Source organism: Liolophura sinensis, chromosome 6 (assembly GCF_032854445.1).
Source record: "Liolophura sinensis isolate JHLJ2023 chromosome 6, CUHK_Ljap_v2, whole genome shotgun sequence".
In the NCBI taxonomy this organism is placed as follows: Eukaryota; Metazoa; Mollusca; class Polyplacophora; order Chitonida; family Chitonidae; genus Liolophura; species Liolophura sinensis.
In genome coordinates this window covers 72,522,221-72,550,185 of record NC_088300.1, presented here as the reverse complement: position 1 = coordinate 72,550,185, position 27,965 = coordinate 72,522,221, and the positions used below count along the sequence as shown (strand labels likewise).

Here is a 27,965-nt window from a genome sequence, read left to right as displayed (position 1 = left end):
CAGGTGACAGTGAGAAAGGAAAGACTTGGTCACCACTATATTACAACATGGGCTGGAGTATGGTCAGGAAACTATACTCTACCATAGTGGGGATATCATTACTATTTAATACAACAGAGGGAACAGCTGGCACAGGTAAGTTGTTATCACGTATTTTGTATGGATACACGACTGTACAGTCCGATACAGATTTGGTTTAGATATTCGTGTAAGGCGATGGGTCGCACTCCTTGGTAATTACAGGTAATATAACAAGCAGATTTCAGACTGATACGGGCTAATTTACCGGCCGAGATATTATCAAAAGTATATACCCGACGTATACCACAGACGTGCTTGGAAAACTCCATAATATGAATAAAACCCACCGTGCATTTTCTCATGACCAGACCTGCCCCAAGTGCCAAGACGTTCGATAATTTTCAAAAGATTTAAGCCAAAACGTCGAACAACCCCATTCAACTTTCAGATTAATGTACCAATACAAGTGGAAGAACATCTAATGATATAGCCTCTAAATTAGGAACTAGACCTATGGGCAGTAGGCCTATCGACGACGCTCATGTATGTGCTCACGACCAGTCAGTGCTATTGATCTATTATTGATGAGTGCGCTTGTTTTAAATAATGAACGTGTGGGTAATGCACGAATCTTGTTTGTTTTGATCCCTCAAGAAAATTTGCTGCACGAGTTCTACGTCAGAGCAACATAATTCACTGATAAATAGACTGTGGCATAAAATATATACTGTATGAACAAGGCCTTGTCTCTTATTTTGCATATATTTTGCTTTTCACATTCACGTGCCAACCACTTCAGGTCATGCACACAGGTAATATTAATATTACAGAGGTCAGGTTGTTGTAAAGTAAACGTAGCAATATATGTTTCTACTTTCTACAGAAAACCTTAGCGAATTTCCTATTTATTCAAAGTTTAATACCAGAATTATAGACCTAGTGTGTCATATAAAGCACACAGAGTTATATTAGTGTTCATAATCATATATGTAAAGGCTTTGCATGAATCCAGTCATCTAATATCGCAGACATTTTTCATTTCTGTATGACTGAACGAAATAAGCATCTTTAATATTGTGTGAATGTTTTTCAGCATGGGTATAGTAATTAATAGGAAAATTATGGTATTCATTCATAACGTATGCATGCACGCGGTGCACATATAACTGGCTATACAGGAACGTCCATTTTTTAGGTGGACCTTGTCACACGTAAGGCTATTTTTAGCCAGGTAGTCCTCTGCATTAATACCTGGATAAAACGTGAACTTAGAATGAAACCATTATATCCAAATGCGCATTTTTTTCTCACTTCCAGAAAGACACATATTTGTATTCATTATACCAAGAATTAATTTCCGGTCACTGAATTTGCTGCGACTGAAGATCATAGATGACTTTTTGACATATAATACAACTGCAGTTCATCTGTTGATTTCTTGAGTCATATGGCATTGTAAAGAAGTTATATCAGAGTAAAGATGTGTGTCGTGCAGTTAGGGTACATATGACTGAATTTGAGCTCTAACGTTCACAAAACATGCGTCGTAAAATCACACCTCTTTGTGGGTGTGTTTTGCGTGCGTCGACGGTCTGGAAGAAATTGAAACTGGAGGTAGTTAAAAATATTTTGAACACTGAAAAAAATTTCAGATTACTCTATTTCTGTTGCGATTGGTGCATTTATGGCCACATATAATCGTTTTGGATTAGGAGTTACTTGTGATGAAGTCGTCTCAGTGAAAAACTTTGAACTGACCTTGAGTACAGACTAGATAATATATCGATCAATTGGCAGTAGTTATACAGCTGTATCGATGACTCGTTTTTGACTGAGAGTTGCTGAATAACAAAGTATTTCTGCATCACGACTTGACAGCAAAGGTGTGCACTTACTCTTATGAACTGCTCGGCCTTAATGTAAGCCATTACCATCCTTAACTTCTTATACCGGCGCACTTTAAAAGCAGTAACGAGCACTAATCGGTGGAATAATGTATATATATCGTCCACGCAAATAGCCAACATATATTACATCGAATGTCAAATGCATAATACACGAATTTACAAAAAGAAAAAAAAATATGTACACTGATTAAGGCTCGAGACTATAAAAACAAAGTGGAAATACAGTTGTTCATTTGTGGCCCGGATTAATTTACGCTGGTCATGAAAAATAAACAAGCCTTTGCATGAATTCTTGATAGAGGGTGGGACACTTTACCCATGGCCTCTACCTCACCTCGGTGCCATGATGGTGGTAGAAGAAGTAGAATTTCTTCATCGAATCGTTCTGCTAATTTAAGGATTGTACATAGCAGTCTGTGCATTTTAAAATGCTGAAATATATATGTAATATGTCTGTGTACAGCCAAGAACATAACTGTATTTGAAAATGTCTGGGATTGTTCTTTTCTCTCTGTATGAAAAATGAATCTATTGACAGAATGGGTTTATCGGAATACAATATGTTGAGGTTCTACACAAGGTGGTGGATGACCTGTTCTGTCTGGTGTATAATGTGCCCCAGCTATGTGTTGTGCGTGCTGTCTCAGTGTACAGACTGCGAAGCGGACTCTCTGATCCTGACACAACATTGCCTGACTCAAGTATATGTAAGAGGGCAGATGGTCATTTGCAAAGATTCACAAAGCACACTCTTCTTCGTAAAAGCTTTGTTTACCTTGTATTTCAAAAAGACGGACAGATGAGGTATATAGAATTTTCACCTGCCGGAGTTTTTGTTCCAGTTCTGTATGAATGCGGGTGACACACACCGAACCATGTGTGAGTCATATGAATCTATTTACACGCTATATTCACAATGATAGTCGTGACGCTTCCTGCATGTATGGCCTTCCTTTGGTAAATACATACCCCATATTCTTCATACTAAGTGGTAAGGACCTATCCGGCTTTACGTGCACTGACCATTTTGCAAGTCATCGATATAATGACTTTGCATCTTCGGCCGGTGTTTGTGACTCCTATATAGCTCACAGCTATAAAGTAATCCAATGTATGTCTTCGGGGAAAGACTATTAGTTTACAATAGAAATATTATCGTATAGTATTTAATGTACAAGAAATATTCTGGTGTTAAGCGAAGAAATGCACAAAACATTGTTATATTCTATTTCTCTGATAATGCATATTATTTCACGGTTCACGGTTATATTCTTTAAGTTTACTTGTCTTGTAGTACTTTGTGTGTACATTTTGTATGTTATGCATATATATATATATATATATATATATATATATATATATATATATATATATATATATATATATATATATATATATATATATCTGACTAACAAAGTGTATATATATATATATATATATAACTTCACCAAACCAAACTCTTCTCTTCGACACATCCCCATCTATCACAATAATAACATGAGCTTATAACTTATGGGTTATACTGAACTAATGAAGTTATCCCGAACGACGTTTTGGTGTCGTGATACTGACACCCTTTTCAAAGTCAACGAATACATCCCCTTTGAGGAGAATGACTTATGGCTATAAATGCTATAACTCAAATGGGGAACGTGTATATTTTTCTGCAGTATAGTTCACCGTCCCTTAACCGTAGGAAAGACAGACCTTGTGGTGATGTGAAGTTTAATACCTTATTACAATTAGCATATGTAATGCTGAAATAAAATGCCTTCTTATTTACATAATTTAAAATTATTTCATGTGCGATTAAATCGGGGTACGGTTATTAACAATAGAGTATCCACTTAACAGGGTCCTCTGTTTGTTGATTTTTAAACAAACTGCATGGGCCTTGCGTTAAAATCTACACACGCCTTCGGATAAGACACGGATAGACGTGTGTGAATTTTTCTTAAACAGAGTTGAATGTGTAAGTGGAAAAGCACTGAACATTTCTTTTTCACGAGTTCGACGTTTATGTGCCGTTCATTTCTCTTTTATGAAGAACCCAACGCTTTATGTACGCCGTTCATTTTTGCAATGTGAAAGTTTTTACCCCTGGTCTGGTGTATAAAACACTGAGAAGATGTTGATGGGCAACCATATGTAATACATCAATTTGTGTGGGACAATTGCGGTGTGTGATGCTAGTTTAGACACTGGCCTAGTTTATAATGCATCTTTGAGGGATGTCATTACTGGCGACTGGTTCAAGCTTACGCATAATTAGCTTGAACCCATGTCCGTCGTTAGAACGTGCTAATGGGTTTCTTCTTTACACTAATTACAAACCTCATGCTTCGTCTAAAGGGTTGTCACGGGGTGATGATGTTTGTTTGTTCGTGTTACGCAGGGAAATGTGCGGTGTTAAAAGCAAAACAGTTTTCTGCGATTTTATTTACATCCACAGACCTGTTACAGCTGGACCGAATTGGTTGAAATCATAAGATACAAAGGGGCAGAAATGCCCAGATACCATGCTTTTAAGATACAGAAGAGAATATATACCCGTGCTGACGTCATGAATGTAAGATACAAAACGGCATTTTGGTCCATATTAATATTCATGCAGAAGTAGTCACAATGTGATACATGATGACACATATGTCATCGCTACAATATACAGGACGTCACATATATCCGTGCAGAAGACATCGCTACAATATACAGGACGTCACATATATCCGCGCACATCTTACATATAAGTCATTATTGTAAGACATGTTAAGTACGACGTTAAACCCCAAGCACTCACTCATTCACTCATTGTAAGATAGGGGATGTCGTAGGCCTATATATCGGTGCAGAGGTATTAGAGGCATGAGCTAATGCCTGAGTTTTTTTTTCGAATTTAGCTCTGTCATGTCACGCTTGACTCAGTGATTAAAGTATACAATTACATGTGTATGCCGGATCAAAATCTGAGGCGAACGTTGTCTGTCACATGCTTACCCGTGTGATCTTATTTTCACTTATTCACGCTGAATAGATGAGTGAAAACAGTACACACAGGCCGAGTTTTTAAAAGCACAGAAAGTCGCTTAACAATTGCCAGTTTCTTAATTGGCTGTTGCTTTCTATCTCGGGAATTATATACCGAGACCTGGATTGGTAAGGGTGGGCCACCTTATATATATAGTTTTGAGCGAGTATCTTTGATTTTGATCTGTCATAAACTGTACCGCATTCGAATATATCAGTGAAACAAATGCTTTACCCTAAGAAACCACGTGTATAAATCGGTTTAAAGCAAATTCTTATAATCTGGGGAGAGGGTGGGGGGGCTCCGTGGCTCAGTTGGTTAGCGCGCTAGCGCAGCGTGATGACCCAGGAGTGTCTCACCGATGCGGTAGCTTTGAGTTCAGCTCATGCTGGCTTCCTCTCCGGTCGTACATGGGAATGTCTGTCGGCAACCTGCGGATGGTCGTGGGTTTTCCCCGGGCTATCCCCGGTTTCCACCCACCATAATGCTGACCGCCGTCGTATAAGTGAAATATTCTTTTGTTTTACGGCGTAAAACCCCAATCAAATAAATAAATGAATAAATAAGTATAATCTGAGGTATAAAAAGGGTTGTGCATCCAGGGCATGCCTTTATGTACACCGTATAGCACAATAGCAATGGTGTCACAGATGTCAAGATTCATCTCAATTCAATGCGCAGATGTCATTCATAAATATTATCTTCATGAATGTGATTAGTTTTAATTTGCTAAAACAGGTGTTCTGTGTCATATCGTGATACAGGCTATGCTCGGCACGCATTAGATTTCTGCTAAATGCCCTGTCCTTATTGTCGGGAACTGTTGAATTTGTAACAACGATGAATAATTACGGCTTCATGCATTTGTGACATGTATGTATGAGTAATATTAAAGCGTGTATTAAGTCGTGATGAAAGCAGTATATATAGTTCGTCGGTCGAAGTTTCAAATGCGGAAGGGAAGTGCAAGGGAAGTTTGGTAACCTGCATGCCTGTGGATAGAGCCGGTTTAATTATTATGCATCTCAGGAACAAAGTAGTTAAAGATTTAGAAAGTGTAATAATGGCTTTACCTTATCTTTTTAGTGAATTACGCGAATGGCTTTATTTTTTTCCCCATTCCATTTCCTTGCTGACGTCATAACATAACCCATGAAACTACGGAAAGTAATCCATATCAGTTTTCTGCAGCTAGAAGAGTGAAGAATAAAATATATGAAATGCGTATAGCTTGTTCATATGGTCTGAAAAGTTTTTACTCTGATTCCATTATGCACAGAGATTTACAACGAAAAAAATATATGGCGTCCAGTTCGTTTGCATTGCTAACAAACATTGCTCAATTGTCAAACTGATTTTCTGGATTAATTTATATTTTGCAACACACCTATATCTCATAAACATATAATACATGTATGTCTCCGTTGTATTGATATTATCTTACAGATGATTGCTGAGTTTACTTTCTATTTCAGCATCAGAAGGATTCGTTTACATGAACACAACGGAAACAGACCTTCAAAATGAAAATGGAGTCATGCCCGAAACCCTCAATATCACCGTGGAAAGTAATGGAAGTGGAACAAACGAAAACTTGAAGCTTATAAAATCGGCCGTGGATATCAACGCCCCTGTGTTTGTTATATGTGAAGATGGGAAGTCTATATGCAGGCAGCAATTAGACGACATTCAGGTAAGAACAGTCGTAATGTCGTACATTTTAAATGTCATTTTTGTGCGGCTTTTTGTGTGTGTGTTGTAATAAAATGTTTGGGAAAACACATAGACTCATTGCAAGGCAGAGCTGGTCGACAGCAGGTTGTCAGCTGGTTGACAAAGGTGTTTCCATATGGACTTAACCTCCCAAGACGACGATAGAAATGAGCTTCGCATTTAAAACCTCACTCAAGACCTACTATAATCTGGTCATTCAGTTATAGTGTCACGTAACTCGAAAACTACTGATGATGAGTTTCTGTCAGCATAGTTAAATTCAAGATTTGCACCATACATAAGTTCCACATTTGAGTATGGTGTATTTCTCAGAGGAGTGCCTGCATGGTCATTTATGTATACGTTCCATTTCTGTTCCACAGGATTTTGCATTATACCAAGATTCAAGCAAAAAAGCTGCGATATCAATAGCAAAAGAACCAAATGCAGGTGGTGGGAAAACGGTCAAAGTGGTAAGTTTTAACCCTGAATCCACTATGTGAATAGTGTTATTTGAGCATATTGATTTGTAATAATACAATTATATCAGTAAAGGACGAAATCGTTGATTAATACACTGACACACACTAATTACATATAGTTTGGAGAGTTTCATAACGTTGCCTAGTGAGATTGATTCATCACGACTTTGCCATTTCTTCATTTGCAGGAAGGTAGTCTATTACTCAATGACGTTCAGTATGCCATTGAAGACATAGGTGTAAATACTGTCGAAAACCTTAATTCTAGCGTACCTTATCGGCTTCAAAGGATTCACTTGGAAGATGCTGGGCTTTCCGATTTTAAAATCTTAGGTGAGTAATCACTAGCTTGATTGAAATGTGTGTTAAATATACAGTACATCAAACCATAACTTACGTACTAAACAAGGCAGTATTTTATATATGCTTTGTTTGTTATTTTAAACTCTATATTTAGAGGATTCATTTACTTCATTTAGAAACAGTCGTAATTATAGAATAATTTGTAAATATTCGAGGAAGTGCTTAGCTCAAGTACTTCCGGCGCTCGTGACTACACCACGTGATAGTGTGTCTCTTGCGGCATGTGGTGTGTGCGTAATTCATCATGATGTCAGGAAAATCTCACTCATTTTCCGTTAAGGATGGCCCACCTGACCTACTTCTCATTTCTCTTGTGAATTTGCGTGAAAAAACAAAAAGCAGTTCTCTAGCAGTTGGGCTGGGAACTTTTTCTTTCAATCTTAACGATGCACCCTCTGGTTTGAAGGAACCCAACATTTTATTATGTAAGAATATGTACGTCGCATATTTCTCCATACATAAAGCTTTTTGTCGGAATGTTAAGTATCACCTCTATTACAAGACACGCGTAGCAAGGAGAGAAAACTATAACACGTGTGCGCTGAATTTCCTCAGTCAAAGAAATAGAGTAAGATGGTTTTATACCCTGACGAGAACGACTTTTACCATAAAACAAATATACAATACATTCAATGGTATGTGTATATATCTATATATCTTGTCGCCAGCACGAAGGGAAATTAAAATTCTATCATCGGTGACATATACCACGTATAGGATTCTTATAATTCAGACGCTGTAAAATATGAATTAACAGCATAATTTGGATGCGAAGCAGCCGTAAACTTCATTTTGACGCACCCAATGATGTTTGCTAATAGTAACAGTTTTCTCTTTAACTTGCAGACCAACCAGTGGAACACGGGCAGATTCAAGGCCGTGTTCGTCGACAAAGTTCGGGGAATTACGGCGTCGAACTTCTTCCAGTTATAGATTACAAAATATTCCAAACGTAAGATATGAATTCTCTTACCATTAATTTGATTTTTGGAGATTATTTACCAAACAATGTTATTTGCACACGAAAAAATTCTAAGCTTCTTACATATGTTAATAAGACCAAGGTGTCCAAGATATGACTTTGGATATACTTTGAAGAGAACTAAGGAGAATGGATGATCAAACGGCGAGACAACCAGCTCAATCAATATCTCTATCATATAGTGTTTATACAGTGTTTAATTCGAAATATCGTGTTCCTTAGGCCTTTAGTTTTTCTATGGTACGATTTGTCGTATCGTATTATTATAATCGATTGAAAATGAGACAAATTTGTATATTATGACTTAATCGAATGAAACAAAAACAGTTTTTGAATTCTTTAAGTTGTTACGACAATTTACTTTGAATGAACGGGTACTGTTTTTTTTTTTTTTTTTTTTTGATCAATCGCATTACACGAATCGTACCGAGTGAGAGTACGACGTTAAACAACGTCGTTGGCTACGTTTAAGGCATTAGGCCTAATGGCATATCGAATATTGTTTGTAAATTTAATATTCTCCTGTACAACCGAGTATATAAAGAAGAGCGTTATTGATTGACGGCAGAAAAAGATTGCTGATTTACCGAAAACATGAATATTAAGAGAAAGAATCAATCAAATATTAATTGAAGCCCTGTTTATCATATCGTTGACCTGGCTTAGAAGCTGACATTTTCTCAATCAGTAAGCGTAATCGGATCAACACTAAGACGTTTGTCATGACTGGCAGAGGCGACACCCAGTTTATCCATGCGCTTATACACCCACGATGTCAAGCCTTCAGCAGACTGTGCACATATAGTGAACAATGCACCAATTGATTCCGTATCTCCTCGTATATGTACAGAAGACTACCGCCACATAGACTGGGATAGACTACATCTGTTACATATGTCAGTAGATTTGGTTCATTGTATTATCTCTTTAAATTTCAGCTCATGCACGTTGATATCAGTTTACTTTACCGTGGGCTGAATTTTAAATTTATATTGTGTATGGGAAAGTTGTGTGAATAGTAAGTTGCATGTCAGCAAAATGTCCACAGCTATAGAGCCTAGGCCAGGAACTAGTCTGATAACACGAGGTGACGAGTGGGCGGAACGCCAGATTTGGTGTTTTCTGAAGAGATGCTGTATCGGTATTCACACAGTAGCATTCGTGAAGTGATCTATATCTTTCTAAATCTATAAACACACAAATAAACGAAATAAACTAAAACGTAATAAAAAGGAAACGGAAAAAAATCAGTAATCAGTTTGTATAATATTAACTATGAAAATAATGTCTCAATCAATTACAATCTATTAACTGAACAAAATGTATAACTGATTTTATCTGTGTTGTTTTGTTTCCTCTGTCTAGATGGTTCAGAAGAAGCAAAGAGTCAAATCCAACGTTACGTGACATAGACACTAAAAACAAAATCCGGAAGTACTTTGCTCATGTTGTCAACGGGGTAAGTATATGATTAGGTTTGCTAATCAAAGGATACTGTATTGCAGTGCACAAAATTCTACAGAATGAGGCGTGCTCAGGTCGATGTGTGTGAACCATCCTAAATTTCCTTGACCTTTCTCTGTAGTTTTGCATGCTTCTTGAAAGGTTTTGCACACGCAGACTGCTGGTGTTACCTCTTGTGGTTGTGTCTACCGATGTGACTGTTGTGAGGATCCCCACCACCGTTATGTTTATAATGAGTCCATCATACAGGGCTCAACATGCCTTGGACTGAAATTAGAATTAAACGCCCCCCCCCCCCAACACCATTGCTGTGCCCTCCAAGTTGTTCCTTTTGAGTAAATGGGAAACACAGTGGCAGTATATTGTATTTACTGCACGAGGTCAAAATTGTGGGAATGTTTTTTTTACCAAACCAGAATGAACCTGTTTAGTGACAGCCTCTCTTGATAAAGCAAAATGTAGGTCAGCAGTTATTTAGACTATATTCCACATAACGTAAAACTTTCCAGAGGTGCAAAATATTCAGTATTGATTGAGAATCGATCACATGTAAAGTGTCAAAGCTATTTTTATGCAATAACTAAGTGGGCTTTTCCATTCGCATTTAACAGGCGAACAGCTTTCGTGTAGTTATGATAAATAGTACAGTGTTAACTTTGGGTGTGTGCACTTGTCAACAGAGAGCCTTTGTGCTGTGTTTGCTTTGTGAGTGGCATGGACTCCTTGTCCTGACACACCGATATGTAACAATAAAACACCACCGGCCCAAGGTTATAGATCACTCCATATACGAACAGTGTTGCTTGGTTCTCCAGTTCGACTTTCATGAGATCGGTAGAATGCTATTTAACTGACCCTTTCACTTTGCTTTAGCAGCTTGCCTACCCATTCTAATGTGTGGCCAGTAAAGTGACATCTGCTCCACTAAACCTAAGACTGACCTTCATCAGCTTTTCTCCATTACATCATATGAATAGTTTTAACTTGATATTCAGATGCAGAAGTAACACAGTACCTAGTGTAGTCGGTGCTTTCTGACAGTGTAGTCTGGCCATTCTCTACACGTGAATGACTGTCTGGGCTACTGAAGTAGCTGGATATGTACCTCAGCTACTGTCAAACACAGCAAAGTCACCCTCTGACTCTGCTTTCCTCTGACATTAAAAAAACCATAACACCACATCCGACGTTCCATCAGTCATAATCAATAATAATTCGTGTTCGTGTTGATTGTATGTATGCTTATTACAATCATAAATAATCGATGTTTAAAGGAGAAGAAAACTTAAAAACATGACACTAAAATCTGAAAAGAGCACATTTTTTCTATCTGCTGGTGCCTGCTGCATTATTCTGCGATTTTCCTCGCCATACACATAAAGCCTGAAAACGGCAAAGCTGGCATAAATCGCTCAGTCCATCGCGTCCTCCATCTTTAACACCCCGCAATTTATGCTAAGGGTGTGTCAAGGAGAGTCGTTAAAGCTGCCGGCTTGTTCGTGTAAACTCGGAACCTACGTCCAACATTCTGGTTTCCCGATCGTCAAATTGAAAACGAACTGAACTGTTAGCTACCTTCTGGGAAGAAGAGTTCTACCGGAAACGTACGAAGTGCACTTCGGCGGTTTCCGACGGCAATTTTCCTCCTAACGCAGAGAACTTCAGGACTAGTTCTTAGGCAAAATGGAGCCGCCCACAGCGGATTTTGACTTTATTTATAATTTATCAACTTGAGGTACATAGAATTTTTTATGGCATGCACCTGCGAGGAAAAGCATACTCTTTTCAATGGTATTTGGTAGATATTTAAATTTTCTTCCCCTTTAACATTTGTTATTATAATATTTTTGCAGATGGATTTACGCTACCGAGCAATTCAAGCCAATGATTTCCAGATTTACATTAAACTGGCGGGATACCTGATTGCAGATGTAAGTTCTGCCTTTCCTCGTTTTCTTTCAGTGTTATGATGATCCACAAATCACATTGCACTATTCAGTATTTATGTTGCTGTTAATGAATCCAGTGCATAAAGACATATAAGAGAACCTGTGTCTGCTGAAAATTCACAACAAGACTACGTAAGCCATTTATAATCCTTTGTTTCCTCAGTGATCACAATTTTGTACGAATATTTCGAAGGACCCTTGAAGTCATCCATTGTATCATTGTCAAAGACATCTTCCAAGTTAACGTAAATAACATGTTTTGAGAGTTGGTAGAAACGTGTTCTAAAATGCTCATGTTTTATAAAAACGATCCATGCGCAAACATTACTTTACATTACGTTGAGTTAGAACAAAAGAGGAAACGCAATCACATGAGGTAGCCTGCAGCTGAAGGTAGGATAGTTTATGCCCGTTTAAAGGCCTTAAACATATGCTTTCTGGTGTCTGAAGCTTTTTGGTGGAGTCTTATATTATGACAGTCACAGGTGGTAATCTGGTTTGACTTGTTTTTGTCGGTTTTAAAATTGAACTCGTTCTTGATGAAAAGACCCAGACGTATGTTTTGCCTTAGGCGATGTTAGGCACAAGCATACATCTACACAGATCACTGTGGTATAAAACACCATATGTTCATGTATTGTCATTGTTTCAAATATTATTTTACTGGTGGTAGGATACGGCAGAGTAGATTTCTCTGTTGACAGGGTTATTTCATAAACTTAATGCATTGGGTCGTTTTATCAGACTTCTGTGTCAGGTGACAAAACCCCCACCGCATCTGGTTGCCGACTTTGAACTGTTTGATTACGTATATATACACCAAATCTTCACTTGTTTACTTTCATTTTCCTTTGGTACGCGTTATCGTCCACCTATAATAAGCCACATATTATAAGCCGACTGCGGTTCAATTCCAGCCACTAAAATACTGGCTGCCGTCGTGTAAGTGAAATATACTGAATATGTCGTAAAACACCAATCAGGTAAATAAATACATCAATTCCAGCCTCGGACTGGTCTTGTAAAACTTTTGTTGGAGATCATATGCATTGGTTCAGTGTAGTGTATACACACTGAGCTTCAACAGCTGATATAAACCCATGACTCACACATGGGAAAGTTGCTCAGGTACTTGCCGAAAACTAGTGATTAACTTCGGTTACTCCGAGTACTCCGATATCCTTCATCCATTAAACTAGACATTGTCGTAAGTGAAATACACGGCCTTAACAATCAATCAAATATATAAATAAATATAATAATAAAGTATTTCTGGGCATTTGTATGTGTTTTGGACGAAAAATATAAGAGAAAAGACTGACAATTGTTCAGTTCCTCTACACTACGTCAACATGCGTTATTATTTCTCGACCAGGTTGATCTACTCGTAACTCTTTACATACGACTTCATCAGTACAGTGTGAAGAAATGTGGTTTGTAGAAACGGTAGTTGCACAGTAATAAGCGTACACGTATTTATGAAGAACTTACTATGTCATACTTCCTTTAAAAGTCCGACGAAGAGTGATGTTGTTGAACAATGCTTGGTATACGTTTGCTGTTGAAATGAAATTAATTGCTGTCATATTAGTCATGTGTACGACATATAATGTTCACAAACACTCATGAAAAAAAACTGTTACAGGTTGTATTCAAACGGTTTAAAATTCTCGTGTTTAGATTGCGTGAGCGTTAATGGGCGTTTCAATTCTTTTCCTCGTCATTTCGTCCTTAAAACAAAAAGGAGAGCACAATTAAGGCAACCTTTAATTTAATGAAACATACGACACTGCTGAAGTTACAAAAATAACATTAGACATACTGGCTGTGTGTGTAAATCTTTAACAGCAGCAAACCCTCATTAAACATTCGCCAGCCTAAGGCAATGCTAACGTTTGATTTGTTATACAAATTCACCTCACACGCTTTTTACAGTTACGCATCGTTAAGTTTCATTTCAACACACTCTCCAGTGTTCCGTGTAAAGTTGAAGTGGAAAGGATTTACGGCTTACCTATCAGATATAAACACTAAACCGCACTAGTGACCGATCGTTCTTATCAAGCCTACAGTCAAACTTAAGGGTCATTAGCAAAACAAATGTATAAAATCACATCTAAGCTGGTAATACGTGGCCCGGGCAGGATAGTTCTTAATCAGTATGTCCACTTATATATTACTCCGCCGCGCACTATATTGTGTGCATTGTAACTTGTTCATAACAGCCGACAGCGGTGGACTATATACTGCAAACATGTGAGAAAAAGGCGACTGATTACGTTTAAAACTGCTAAGTTGTAGATAACATCTGCTGATCATCATATACAGACATATACGCTTTTATTACAAGTGAGACACCTATACGTCAGTTATATACATTACATTAAATGGATTTATGTGTATTCAGTGTATTTTCTATTCCCGTCTAGTTTTTCTCTCACTTTGGCATATGAAAAAACGTCAAGAACACGTGTCGCGATAAGTTAAGTGTATGAATGGTCTTGCCGATATCTGAGATAAGAATTTTGTTCTGTACAGAACAGGACGAGATAAAGATACAATTTAATATATGTCTGTTTATCTCACTTACTTTAGCTATTATGAATGTCGTTAACTTCATGCTGTACTGAGGCCTATACAACATTCTTATGTCTCTCAGTTTATGATCTACAGTCATCTGTACGCCATATATAGCTCCACTCATTTGTACTTAACATATATGTAACACACCAAAATGTGCGATTCAACTTCTTACAGTTATAACACTTTATCCGAATTGGATCATGTAGCCAGGTGAAGTCTCCTCTTATGTGGAGAATGGCGTGTTGAGCTGTATTGTCAGTAAATCATCTGGCCATACGAAGTTTTCATGCAATTTGTGGAGAATGATGTGTTGAGCTGTATTGTCAGTGAATCTTATGCAGCCATACGAAGTTTTCATGCAATTTGTGGTGAATGATGTGTTAAGCTTTATTGTCAGTAAATCTCATGTAGCCTTACGAAGTCTTCATGCCATTTGTGGAGAATGATGTGTTGAACTTTATTGTCAGTAAATCTCATGTAGCCTTACGAAGTCTTCATGCCATTTGTGGAGAATGATGTGTTGAGCTGTATTGTCAGTGAATCTCATGTAGCCTTACGAAGTCTTCATGTCATTTGTGGAGAATGATGTGTTGAGCTTTATTGTCAGTAAATCTCATGTAGCCTTACGAAGTCTTCATGTCATTTGTGGAGAATGATGTGTTAAGCTTTATTGTCAGTAAATCTCATGTAGCCTTACGAAGTCTTCATGCCATTTGTGGAGAATGATGTGTTGAGCTTTATTGTCAGTAAATCTCATGTAGCCTTACGAAGTCTTCATGCCATTTGTGGAGAATGATGTGTTGAGCTTTATTGTCAGTAAATCTCATGTAGCCTTACGAAGTCTTCATGCCATTTGTGGAGAATGATGTGTTGAGCTTTATTGTCAGTAAATCTCATGTAGCCTTACGAAGTCTTCATGCCATTTGTGGAGAATGATGTGTTGAGCTTTATTGTCAGTAAATCTCATGTAGCCTTACGAAGTCTTCATGCCATTTGTGGAGAATGATGTGTTGAGCTTTATTGTCAGTAAATCTCATGTAGCCTTACGAAGTCTTCATGCCATTTGTGGAGAATGATGTGTTGAGCTTTATTGTCAGTAAATCTCATGTAGCCTTACGAAGTCTTCATGTCATTTGTGGAGAATGGCGTGTTGAGCTGTATATGTCTGTATATCTTCCGTACTTCCCATCTTTCTAGCTGAAGGCGTACCTATATCTGTCCCCTTTATGATATGGTTTGTTTTACGGCTGACCCATGTCATATGTAGATATAGTTATTATTCCTGCATTGAGGATAAAAGAGATGACTGTACAGTGTCCGCGGGCCATCGCAAACGATTTAACACGTCATCAAACTGGAGAGTCTATCACTTAACGTGTCGCCTATGGCAAGAGAGTCATACGTAGCCCAGAAACACAGTCTTCAGCACTTACAGGACGATCTACAGTATGTCTCTGTGTAAATTTCATTTCAACGCAGCGTTTCGGGAAAGCCAAACTGTCTACTTTATACAATGTACATATGGTCACGGTATTAAATTCAAAGAGGACTATACATACATGTACCTGACATAATGCATGTTTTCTTATCCCCGTTGGCGAGTAAGAATTAGATAAGAGCTAAAAGCTAAAGATTGTTTTTAACTTTGTTTTCTTTGTTTCTCTGTTTTTAACCCGCCTGGGTCAGCGTCTTTTTAATTTAACTCGCGGCCATTTTTGTACAGCATCCTATTGCTGAACTAAGTGCGTATATACCTCGTGCAGGCCATCCCTTGCCCGTTCACTCCGTTTGTTTTTATTTTATTTTCCATTTTTTATGCTTCATTATCTCTGCCGCGTGTAAATAATTCAAGTACAACTGGAACAAAAATATAAATCCAATAATGCAAACTGCGGCAAACTTTAATAGTATCATAGATCTGTAAAGAAGGAGAAAAAATCCATTCATGCTGGTTTGAACCCTTATCTATACACGTATTGTTAAAATATTGGTTTTATTCTAATCTTAAGCAACCACACTTATCCTCTATAGAAGCAACATGAATAAACATGAGAAATTTCAATTTTATACTAAATTTTTCGTTTGAATGCAAACCACTGACAACAGGTTATCTATCCTTTTCACACGCGCGAATAGATTTTCAAAACCCCAGAATTAATTAAAATGTGTAGTGAATGGAAATTGCGTGTTGCCGTTCACATGGTTATATTTTATTGCCATTAGATTTTCTAGCTTTTTCTTTAAACAGTATCTACTCCAAAGCCCTCCTTTGTTAAGTGTTTTAGTGGTAGACCTACATTTACATTTATTTTTGAACTGTAGCATTTCTATTATATGACCATTTCCTTGTTTGTCTGCACTGGAGCCTTGGGTAACTTGAGTCTGTAAACGTTTACGGCATCCCATTGGTTATGCTTTTGATACATGCACGCCCTGGGTGCACTTGAACCAAGCTATTTGTATAACACATAAACCAGCACAAATGTGAATTTTTGGCCTTGTTAATCCTATGATTTCAAGCTGCCCACACCGATGACTCATTGTGAATGGTCACTGGCCATGACCCCCTTTTCTCATGCTATACAATGTATTCTCTGTTTATATATGCCGTATGTGAACAATAACTATCTGGTTGACAAACATCAAAATATTGTGATTTATGCTATATTCATGCATATTAATATGAAGTTGGTCACGATGACAGATAACACAGATATCTGAATCTGACCAAGGCATGGATGCATGACTTGTATTACCTATTATTATCAACATTAGTGGTATTCAAGAATGTTTATAACCAACTGACCACAAATCGATAAAGTGTCCCCAAAATATGTGATTTGAGTTATTAAAAGCACAAAAATGTATATGTAGAAATACTGGAACCGGGACATGTTTCTGTAAAGAATGTCGCGTATTTTCGAGGCAATCATTAGCTACCAACCTTTTGTTTTTCATTATTATTCACTTCACAGATGTATTAAATGTATAAGGGGCTATATACAACATATATGCATATTCCATATTCTTGTAAACCTGGTGTAACAATACTAACATTAGTTGTCACTATCGAGTGCTTGATGAATTTCAAAAAAAATTAATCCAGCATTTTGTTGTTCAGCTTAAGTTGTTATCCTTTGATTTAAAATCAATGGAGCTTAATGTTTATAGAGAGCGGACTCCTCTCCGTGGACAAGTCTAGCCGGAACCGGAAATGAAGTGAACGCCGACACTGCTTTGGACCAGTTTTTTGATTGGCGGAGATCAGTACGCGGCCTTCCGGTCCATGATCACGCAACCCTTTTTACAGGGTAAGTTACTCGCCAACAACTCCGCCTGACCTAACCAAAATATTGCTTTACAGGGGACGCTACCTCAACTACAAAACATTGCCATACCTTGTACAGGGTAAGTTACTCGCCCACAACTCCACCTGAACTAACCAAAACACTGGTGTACAGAGGACGCTACCTCAACTACCAAAACATTGCCATACCTTGTACAGTGTGTTACTCGCCAACATCTCCACCTCAACTACCCAAATCACTGCCTTACAGGGGACGCTACCTCAACTACCAAAACATTGCTATTACTTGTACAGTGTAAGTTACTCGCCAACATCTCCACCTCAACTACCCAAAACACTGCCTTACAGGGGACGCTACCTCATCTACCAAAACATTTCCATACCTTGTGCAAGGTAAGTTATTCCTCTACAACTCCACCTCAGCTAACCACGACATACAAAGCCATTCCGAGTGTAAGTCACTCACCCACAACTCCACTTCTACTATTAAAAACGTTGCTATGTCTTTACAGTGTAAGTCAATGACCACAACTCCACTTCAGCTGTGCAGAATGTTGCTTTAATGCACGCTACTCCAGCTATCAATTGTAGTGCGCTACTCATCCCTAGATCCACTTTAATTATCGAAAACATTGCTGTGATTTGTACGGTTTACGCTATTCATCCCCAACTCCACATCAACCATCAAAACATTGCTGTGATTTATACGCTTCACGCTACTCAACCCCAACTCCACCTCAACCATCAAAACATTGCTGTGATTTATACGCTTCACGCTACTCATCCCCAACTCCACCTCAACCATCAAAACATTGCTGTGATTTATACGCTTCACGCTACTCATCCCCAACTCCACCTCAACCATCAAAACATTGCTGTGATTTATACGCTTCACGCTACTCAACCCCAACTCCACCTCAACCATCAAAACATTGCTGTGATTTATATGCTTCACGCTACTCATCCCCAACTCCACCTCAACCATCAAAATTTTGCTGTGATTTTATACGGTTTACGTTACTCATTCCCAACTCCACCTCAACCATCAGAACATTGCTGTGATTTATACGGTTTACGCTATTCATCCCCAACTCCACCATAACCATCAAAACATTGCTGGGATTTATACGGTTTAAACTACTTATCCCCAACTCCACCTCAACCATCAAAACATTGCTGTGATTTATACGCTTCACGCTACTCATCCCCAACTCCACCTCAACCATCAAAACATTGCTGTGATTTATACGCTTCACGCTACTCATCCCCAACTCCACCTCAACCATCAAAACATTGCTGTGGTTTATACGGTTTACGCTACTCATCCCAAAGTCCACCTCTGCCATCAAAACATTGCCGAATGTTTAAAAATATTGCATACCTTAAGACAGCAAAGGTTTTCACTCTTATGTGTTTAAAGTTTTCTTCAATAAACAAAGAAGGATTGTTTATGATAGCTTTAAACAATTTCCCTTTGCTAACAGTTGATTATTGCTTGCCGAGATAGAGAGGTAGTAGCTAAATGTTTTGATAACCTGGTAAATAAATGGCGCGAGATATTTTAAAACTGTAATAGGAATTAGCTTGTGTTGTTTTACTTTTAATTGTGTACCGCATGACGTAATGTATAGACATGACTTTGTGTACCATATGACGTAATGTATAGACATGACTTTGTGTACCACATGACGTAATGTATAGACATGACCTTGTGTACCATATGACGTAATGTATAGACATAACCTCGTGTACCACATGACGTAATGTATAGACATGACTTTGTGTACCACATGACGTAATGTATAGATATGACTTTGTGTACCACATGACTTTGTGTACCATATGACGTAATGTATAGACATGACTTTGTGTACCACATGACGTAATATATAGACATGACTTTGTGTACCACATGACGTAGTATATATGTACATGAATTTGTGTACCAAATGACGTAATAAATAGGCATGACTTTGTGTACCACATGACGTAATATATAGACATTACTTTGAGCACAGTTGTTGGGCAGTAAGGCACTATAGGGAACAGTCCTGTGAACTCTGTTATCGTCAGCATTACTTTCTTTCTGATTTCAGCCATGACCTTTACACTCTTAACAATCGACAGGAGAGAATGTTATCAGTAACAGGTACGTATTAGACATACTCTCAGCATAAAAAATGCAAATGTGTAAAACATTCCAAAGTTTTCTCATGTGGGCATCCAAGTTGTAAGGGTATTTGTTGTTTTACAAGCCACGGTATCTATTTTTTCTAACGAACATAACTCATTTCAAAGTGAACTAGGATACCAGGTTATTGAATAACTAATGTATGTGAGAAAAACTAAATACTGCTTTTTTCTGACTTAGGTTATGCGTACTTAGGTCGGGTATGCGATGACCTGAGCGTGTCTATTGTCGAGGACAAGGGTGGATTCGGATGTGTGAAGACAGCTACGCACGAACTGGGCCACAGGTATACAATAAATATCATATGAAGGCGATAACCCACAGTGACATCTTTGTACATACTCTGAATATAACGTTAAAATATACGGACTGCGAAATTTCAAACTTCAGAGCAGTACAATGGTGGCGGGTTATTCTGTATGGTAAAATTAAAATATTCCGTTTAATATTGCGGATAAACCGCTCTTCATATGCTGTATAAATTCACCGCTTTATATTTGAGGATTCAAAGAAGAAATGTACATACATAAAAAGAAAGTATGAATAATTATTCAGTGAAGTCAAATAAAACAGATAACATGTTTCAGGCGCTCCTCAAACATTTTGAATACGATTCTACGTCTAAATGTGTACATCGTTGAAAGGTTCCCCGAAGAATGTAAAAACTCTTGAAAAATAGCGCTAGCGTTTGGATTAATCAAGAATTTGTGGGTTTCTTCCGGTCTGGTCCGGTTTTTTCCCACTATAATTAAGTCGTAATATGTCATTAATTCATATGTTTCAGCCTGGGAGCTAGTCATGACGGCGATAGGAACAGCTGTCAGACCAAGGATCAATTTATCATGGCCGGCTCCTCTGTACCTACCTCAGACATAAACAAACTGAACCCGTGGAAGTTCTCCTCATGCTCTATACAAGCCTTCCGAACGAAGCTCACAGATCTCAACAGGTTCGCAAAAAAAAAAACATATTTCAGACATGTAGACATTACCAATACAAAGTACTTTCTGTACTTCGATCTTGTTAAATTTAAAAACGTTGGTTCAGGAAATAAGCAAGAATCGAGTTCAAATTAATTTGCTCCATTATTTGTCACATGATGTTAAAAATTACTTTGTTTGCTTAATCGGTCTGTAATTAACAGTGTATCTTTTTATCTGGTTTCTAAATTCAAAAGATTTAGATAAATTCCATTTTTGCCTATAAGCTTTTGAACTGGAAAAAAAGCTGTAGACTTTATATGCTCTTTTACACATTCACTTACGGCTGTTTATATTTTTATTTCTTATTTCCTGTTCAACTAGTTCATTTTTTTTTTCATATCTTATGTCATCTTAATTTTAAATGATGTATTTTTAGATTTAGGACAAACTGTCTGAGCAATGTGGCAGAAACGGCTAACCGTAGAGAATGGGATGCCCATCTGTCCCGTCATCCGGGTCAGCTGTACTCTGTGGATGATGTGTGTAGGCAGGTCCTGGGACCCTCATCTTACATGTGCAGGGTAAAGACTATCAGGAATTCTATTCTATACATGTTTAGAGAACGGCCTGGAAATTCAGACTTGCAGACCATACTTTTAATGACAGACCACGTAATTTTAATGATCACTATAATTGTCTATCATACTAAACATGGTTAATGGTCAACCAGTTACATCGGTAAAACTTTTATCTATCTCAGTGGAAGATCGTTGGATGGCAATTTGACTAGTAACAAGTACAAATACGCTGCTGTTAGTGAACACTGTCTTCAGTCTTGTCACCAAGTATTAGATCATAACACTGTTAAAAATCGAGGAATCTTTTTATATAGCCAACCATCCCTGCACAATATGGCCTCTTCAGCTCTTCTATTACTTTTCAGTACGTAGGTCAGTGTATGTACATAGTTGCCAATCCACACTATGATAGTCATGGCCATTTTAACATTCAACTAAGGGTTTCTTTGCATTCGTATGCTTTTTGTATGCATGTCTACTGATTATAGCCAGGTCAAGTCACCCGATTGTGTATATATATTACCGTTATCTCGGCCTTCACTTAGCAGCATGTGTGCATGTCACCACTCTTTTCTCAGGTACCCTGTATGTTCTGAATGCTTGTGGTTATGTCCACATCATGTACAAAGTGTTTTTGTCGTGCTGTTCATAACAAGCATTAGAAACAATGTTCAGATACAGACTTGGTTGATAACCTGAAACATTTGGCAATGATGCCTTAACCATGGATATATACATGTATATGCATCTTCCTCTGTTTAAAACGTACGGCTCATAACATGGCTGTTCGTATAATATGGCCCTGAAATGTCCTAACATCCTAATCAAAACCACTTTGAAATCCAGCTTCCAGTCGTATAATTAGCTAATATTCCTTTTGTTGCTTCCCTGTTTCTCTTAGGACCTCCTACCAAGCGATGCTAACGTCTGTACGTCTCTCTGGTGTCACATCAATGGAACTAACCAATGTAGGCAGTATGTCCCACCGAGAGGCACATCCTGTGGTAGTCAAAAAGTAAGCTTTATTGAGTATAGAGTAATATCTCGATACCTTCCAGTTCCAGTGGAATCTGTGGGTATCAATAATTTCTATGTTGGTGTGAACATGCAAATAACTCTTGTACATACGTTGATCAGCAATACGCATTATTACAACAGGCTAACATAAATCGCTGATCTGAGGAGCCACGATATCCCCAAGGGAAGTGAGTGTAAGGCCAGTATTTATTTATCTCATTGGTGTTTTACGCCGAACTCAAGAATAATTCACTTATACGACCGCGGCCAGTATTGAGGCAGATGGAAACGGGGCAGAGCCCGGGGAAAATAAGACCATTATTTCAATAGACTAGAGCAGGCTGCAAAAATTACATAGGGTGCCAAAAAGTAACGCATGGCTTAATTTTCACATGATGAATCTGATAAATCTGCTTTTGTTCAGAGTAGGATAATTAGTGAGAAAGTCAGAATGTAAGAAATCGCAAAATAAACAACAGAAGCTCTATCGTCGATGACACCAGATCGCATGTGGACGTTCACCTCAGCAACTGGTACCGTCATGTGCAAAATTTGCGTTTCTTTTCTAAGAGAGTATATGTAGGATAAAAACTTTCATACCTGTGTAAAGAACTTGTTATTGTTGACATATTCTAATAAACTATACAGTTATATTTGGTAAATATTTCGAACACTAAAATATTATATCAAAGAATAAGGCGTGATTGATAGAACTAAAAGCAGTCTTGTACAAAATTCGGTAGTTGAAATATAATCGTAAACCACCCATCTGAGCATTGATAATAGCGAGGATAAATCTTTTTTTCAGTGGTGTATTGATGGAGTCTGCACGACTGATGCGCGAGCACCCTTCAGGAAAGGTAAGCTAAGAATTTCATCACATTTGATCAACCAGGGGGAAAATGACGTTCTAGAAAAGACACAAAAAGGTCACTACATAGCCCACAAACTCCGATATCGCTTACGATAGCTATAAACATTTCTAAATGTTTGCTGCATTGTTTGATATGTGTATAGCGGTCGTATAAGTCAAATATTCTTGAGTATAGCGTAAAACACCAATCAAATCAATAAATAAATATACAAGTATATGTATATATTAACTACATCCATTCTTGTCAACAGTAGAGCTGGGGTACAATTTCAGTCGTTTTCACGTAGATAAATCGAACATTGTGTGTTACAGTCTGCGTGTGAGATTATCAAATGGATAAATCTTGGTTCAGAAAGCATTTCATCTGTGAATTTCGTGCAATTTCGTTGGACACGTGTCCGATTTCGAAACCAATTATGTGCATAATTGCTCTCACCGATAAAACAAGTCACCATATACTTGGAGATGAGTACGTATATGTGCACCCATCACAAATCACAGTGTTATCTAGTGGTCTGGAACAATGGCTGTGGCAAGATACGCACCAGACACGGAAGGCGTCAGTTCTGTTTTTCGTCCTGTAACGGACGATCCGGCAAGGCCAGATATATGTTTGTTCAAAGATACATTTGTTTGTGCTTTAAAACAAACAAAAAAAAAACAGGATACAGACTTGTCTTTATGATTTATAGTATGTCTGCTGTAAACATCGCCTTGTGGACATCGTCAGTGGACTGGTCAGCTGGTTTACAGTATTTATCTGTCCGAAAATATGGTAATTCACATGCAACAGTATTCATATAAGCTGACGACTTAATGAATAAAATTACCTTCACTGATTACGGACCAATCAGCTGCGGGTGAATATTAACCATACGTACATAACATACATTATTTACAAAATTTGGCGTTTTCCCCTGTATAATCAAACTGGCCCCACGCATAATATACTTGCATGTGGCTTTCCTATCGCATACTATGTGTTGTACGTATGTACATTCATATTAGCCTGTCATACCAAATATGTTGCAATTCACATAATCCTTAGGCCATAATATAAAATATGCAGCGAAATCACACGAAAAAAATACAATCTAGCGTACATTGTTTGTTAAGATTTGCGTGGAATTTCAAGAAAATGCCGTAAAGGGAAGGTTAAGTTAAGGCGGGATATGAAAACCTTGTGAGCCTGTCTTTACTCTCCATAAAAACCATTTTGACAGATAAAATATTTCCATCTTAACTTAGGGTATCGGCCAGTTTGGTACACAGTTCCTGTACAGTAGCCATTACTGAAACGCACCACGAAATGTCTTATATGTTTGTAGCGTTTTCACATTTCAGTTGTTGCAATTCAGTTTTGACTCTCGACCTAGTAAGCAAGTGTATACTGTAGGCAGTTTGCCAGTATGTCTGTATCGTTCATGATATGAACTATAGTGTTTTATCGGTCGCCATAATAAAACAACCGAGGGCTCCTCTGTAGTTTGTATCTGGCCACTTTAAAGCATTTGCAAAAGACGTTAAAGTCTCTTAATATTTATTTATCCAGATGGTTGTACATTCGGAGACCAGCCAGGAATCGCCTATCAAGAAGAAACTTGTGCCCAGATTGTCAGAACTAAACCACGGTACTGTTACGAGAATTTCATCAAACAGAGATGCTGTCAAGCATGTTCCAGAGTGTACACGTCAATACCAGGTAAGATACAGTGATCTTCTGTGGGTTCAAAACCAATGACTTATTCCCACACTGAAGCTTTGATTATTATATTCTGTAGTCTGTTTACCTTAGTGATAGCTTAATTGATGATACCTTCTGACACAAGTCAGTTTTATTTTGCCGCAATTGCCTTTGATATATGCTGCTCCGAATTACTTCACAAAACAGACTACAGAACTGATTGTACATTTGCTCAATTAACCAGCAATCATTGGTATTTCATGATTGTAAAGGTGATCGAGATGAGACTGGTGCGTGTAACGCGACGACTGTGATTTGAAACTTACTTTATTCATGTGTCGCCAAAGTAAAAATTGATTTAACTGTAAGATAATCAAAAACTTTGCATTTAAGTTCCCTCCGGCAAAACAAAGAGACATAAATCAAGTTGTGGTTAAACTTTTGGGGAAAGAGCTAATTTGTGAGTGAGTTTGTGGGTTCCTGTTTCCCCATGGTCGTTGGTTTCGTGTTGTTTTACATTTCCCATGATATAACTTTCCTCACACAGGTTGCGAGTACGGGAACAGACAAGCTCGCTGCGAGTCCTGGTGGTGTACGCTTAATAATCGAGATACTCCGTTCGTGAAGAAACAATGTTGTGGAACATGCCAGATTGGGCAACCTGTTCCTACCACCCAGTCCCCAACCTTTTTCCCGGTCATACCCACCAAACCGATCCCAGACCTGCCAGGCAAGGTCAGCCTACAGCCACCGTCGGGATGCCTAGATAAAAACGAGCAGTGTGGCATAGCCGTTGCTCGGCATGGTAGCCAAAATTGTTACAGCCCAGATTTCTATTCGGAATGTTGCCTCAGCTGTGAAGCAGAAAGACAAGAGATTCCCGGTAAGATCCTCATGAAATTATATGATCTGTATACAAAGCTGCGTTTGGTGCCAGGAGTACATAAAAAATATAGCTATTTAAAACCATATTATTTGTTCATCTATTTATCTCATTGTTCCTTGAGTCCGTGTTCAGTAAGTTTCTTTTATACGATAGAAGATCGAATGAGCTCCTTTTAAACAGTAGGAAAATAGGATTTTGTCCATAACGGCTTTGTTTGTTTTGTTTTCAGGATGTGGGTATGGAGACAAAGACTCGGAGAAGTGTTCCATTATCAGCTCTGACAGCGCCGCTGCGTATTGCAATAACCAGGAAATAAGGGACGTTTGCTGTAAGGCTTGTGGGTCGTTTCAAACGAGAGAATCTCAAACTGCATCGTCTGCCACCGGCCATGATTTAACATTAACTCATTTCACAATCATACTGATCACGGCTTTTGCCATTGTGTTAAGGTGATAACTATTTATACTATGCTATGGTGGAACACGAGATAGGCTTTTGAGATGTGAAATTACGAGAGGTGAGACCTAGCCTACTGACATGGGTGTATACAACATGTAGGTTATGTCACGACAGCGGCAACTATATCCTAGGCAACAGACTACAAAACGTGTCTTCAACCAGTGAGAGTCACAAATCTTAAATGAAGCTCTGCGTCTGTAAGACATTTTCAGAGCTCCCACCTATCCACAACTTAATCCTGAATTCTCGCCATTTCAATGGAGGATGCAGCTCGATTATGTTAAAGTTCACGGTAAATAATATTTGATGATTTGTGCCTGTGGGCCCCATCTTATGAAGCAGTGGCGACATACGCCAGGCGTATCGACCATGGCTGATTATTGTGATTGTGAACTTGAAGTTTCGCCAGTTTTGTAAAATAGAACCAAGGGTGTAAAGACCATGTACTTATAAGTGGATTAACGTATTTGTGTGTCAAAGGGGTTAACGAATGAATGGAGTTTTTGCCGCTGTTTCTTCGTGTTAGTGTTTGTCTTTGACACTCTTCTGTGATGTCTAATGGGACAAGTGCAATATGTGTTTGCTGGTCAAACAAGTTAAATATGGCAAATTAATTAACTTAAACCTAATAACTCATTTATACATTTATGTTTATTTTAATTTTAGCTTTTAATACAAAAGCATATATTCAGCAAACAGATGTCATGAGTCTCTGCGCCCATGTAGAGGCACCAGACGTTTTTAATACTTGAAAGTTAATTCTATCATAATGTTGTTCGGTTCAGATACACCCGATGGCTATCCACTCTCAGCCTCCAGATTTGGATTTTTAATCCCAGGAATGAATTCCGAGCATGAAGACCTTATGTTAGTTAATGGTCGTCATTGCTGGAAATACTATTAATTGCCAGACTAACAGTATTAAAATAGCATTAGTTTAATAAAGACAAAACATGTCTATATCAGATTACGCTTATATATGATTTGCGCAACAGAGCAAAGCAGGGAAACCGTCCATTCCAGCGTGAAAAACGCGGAATTATAACCTTTTGGTCGCGTTGTATATCTATGTAATATTACTTTGTTTGTTGTTCTTGTTCTGGTTACGCGTTGTTTTGTAAAGTTTGACAAAGTTTTTATGCTATAAATACATATTGTAAATGCTAAATTGTACTGTAACATGTTTTTAATACATATATATATATATATATATATATATATATATATATCAAATGTGACGAAATTTCATAGAAATATAGTCAGAATTTATAATGTATTCATGGTTTCATCTGTGTACATCCTGTCCATCACTCTGCTTGTTGTAAGAGATCTTCATATCAGTTCGGCTAGGAATCTGAGATTGTGTGAAACTGCTCTGTAGTCGACTACACAGTTGTTTATGTATACAAAAATAAATTGATTTGCGTTGTCACAGATTTTGATCAAATCGTGTTGTAATAACCAATGTTGTATGCTTGTGCTTCTGGTATGGCTTGTAGGGTGCCTGGAATTTATCTAGGTACAAAACCTGGTGATTTGTAAATACCATTGCTTCTT

The 27,965-nt window shown here is 37.9% G+C and overlaps 1 protein-coding gene across 1 annotated transcript; it reads left to right on the top strand.

The window, feature by feature from the left end:
- Window positions 1-9: 9 nt before the first annotated feature.
- On the top strand, window positions 10-27,576 carry LOC135467960 (uncharacterized). Its single transcript, XM_064745912.1, has 17 exons — window positions 10-135; window positions 6,429-6,646; window positions 7,050-7,139; window positions 7,337-7,481; window positions 8,358-8,463; window positions 9,859-9,952; window positions 11,811-11,888; window positions 17,661-17,800; window positions 19,893-19,945; window positions 20,168-20,273; window positions 20,772-20,936; window positions 21,347-21,491; window positions 22,390-22,503; window positions 23,314-23,365; window positions 24,932-25,081; window positions 25,611-25,946; window positions 26,179-27,576. Exons 1-17 carry the CDS (start codon window positions 48-50, stop codon window positions 26,400-26,402), a joined length of 2,304 nt encoding a protein of 767 aa, XP_064601982.1. The 5' UTR covers window positions 10-47; the 3' UTR covers window positions 26,403-27,576.
- Window positions 27,577-27,965: the final 389 nt, after the last annotated feature.

Excerpts from the sequence above, each read along its gene's own strand:
- LOC135467960 (XM_064745912.1), top strand. The coding sequence starts at position 48 with ATGGGCTGGAGTATGGTCAGGAAACTATACTCTACCATAGTGGGGATA. Across the intron at positions 23,366-24,931 it reads GCGAGCACCCTTCAGGAAAG|ATGGTTGTACATTCGGAGAC; the intron begins GTAAGCTAAGAA and ends TTATTTATCCAG. Across the intron at positions 25,947-26,178 it reads AGAAAGACAAGAGATTCCCG|GATGTGGGTATGGAGACAAA; the intron begins GTAAGATCCTCA and ends TTTTGTTTTCAG.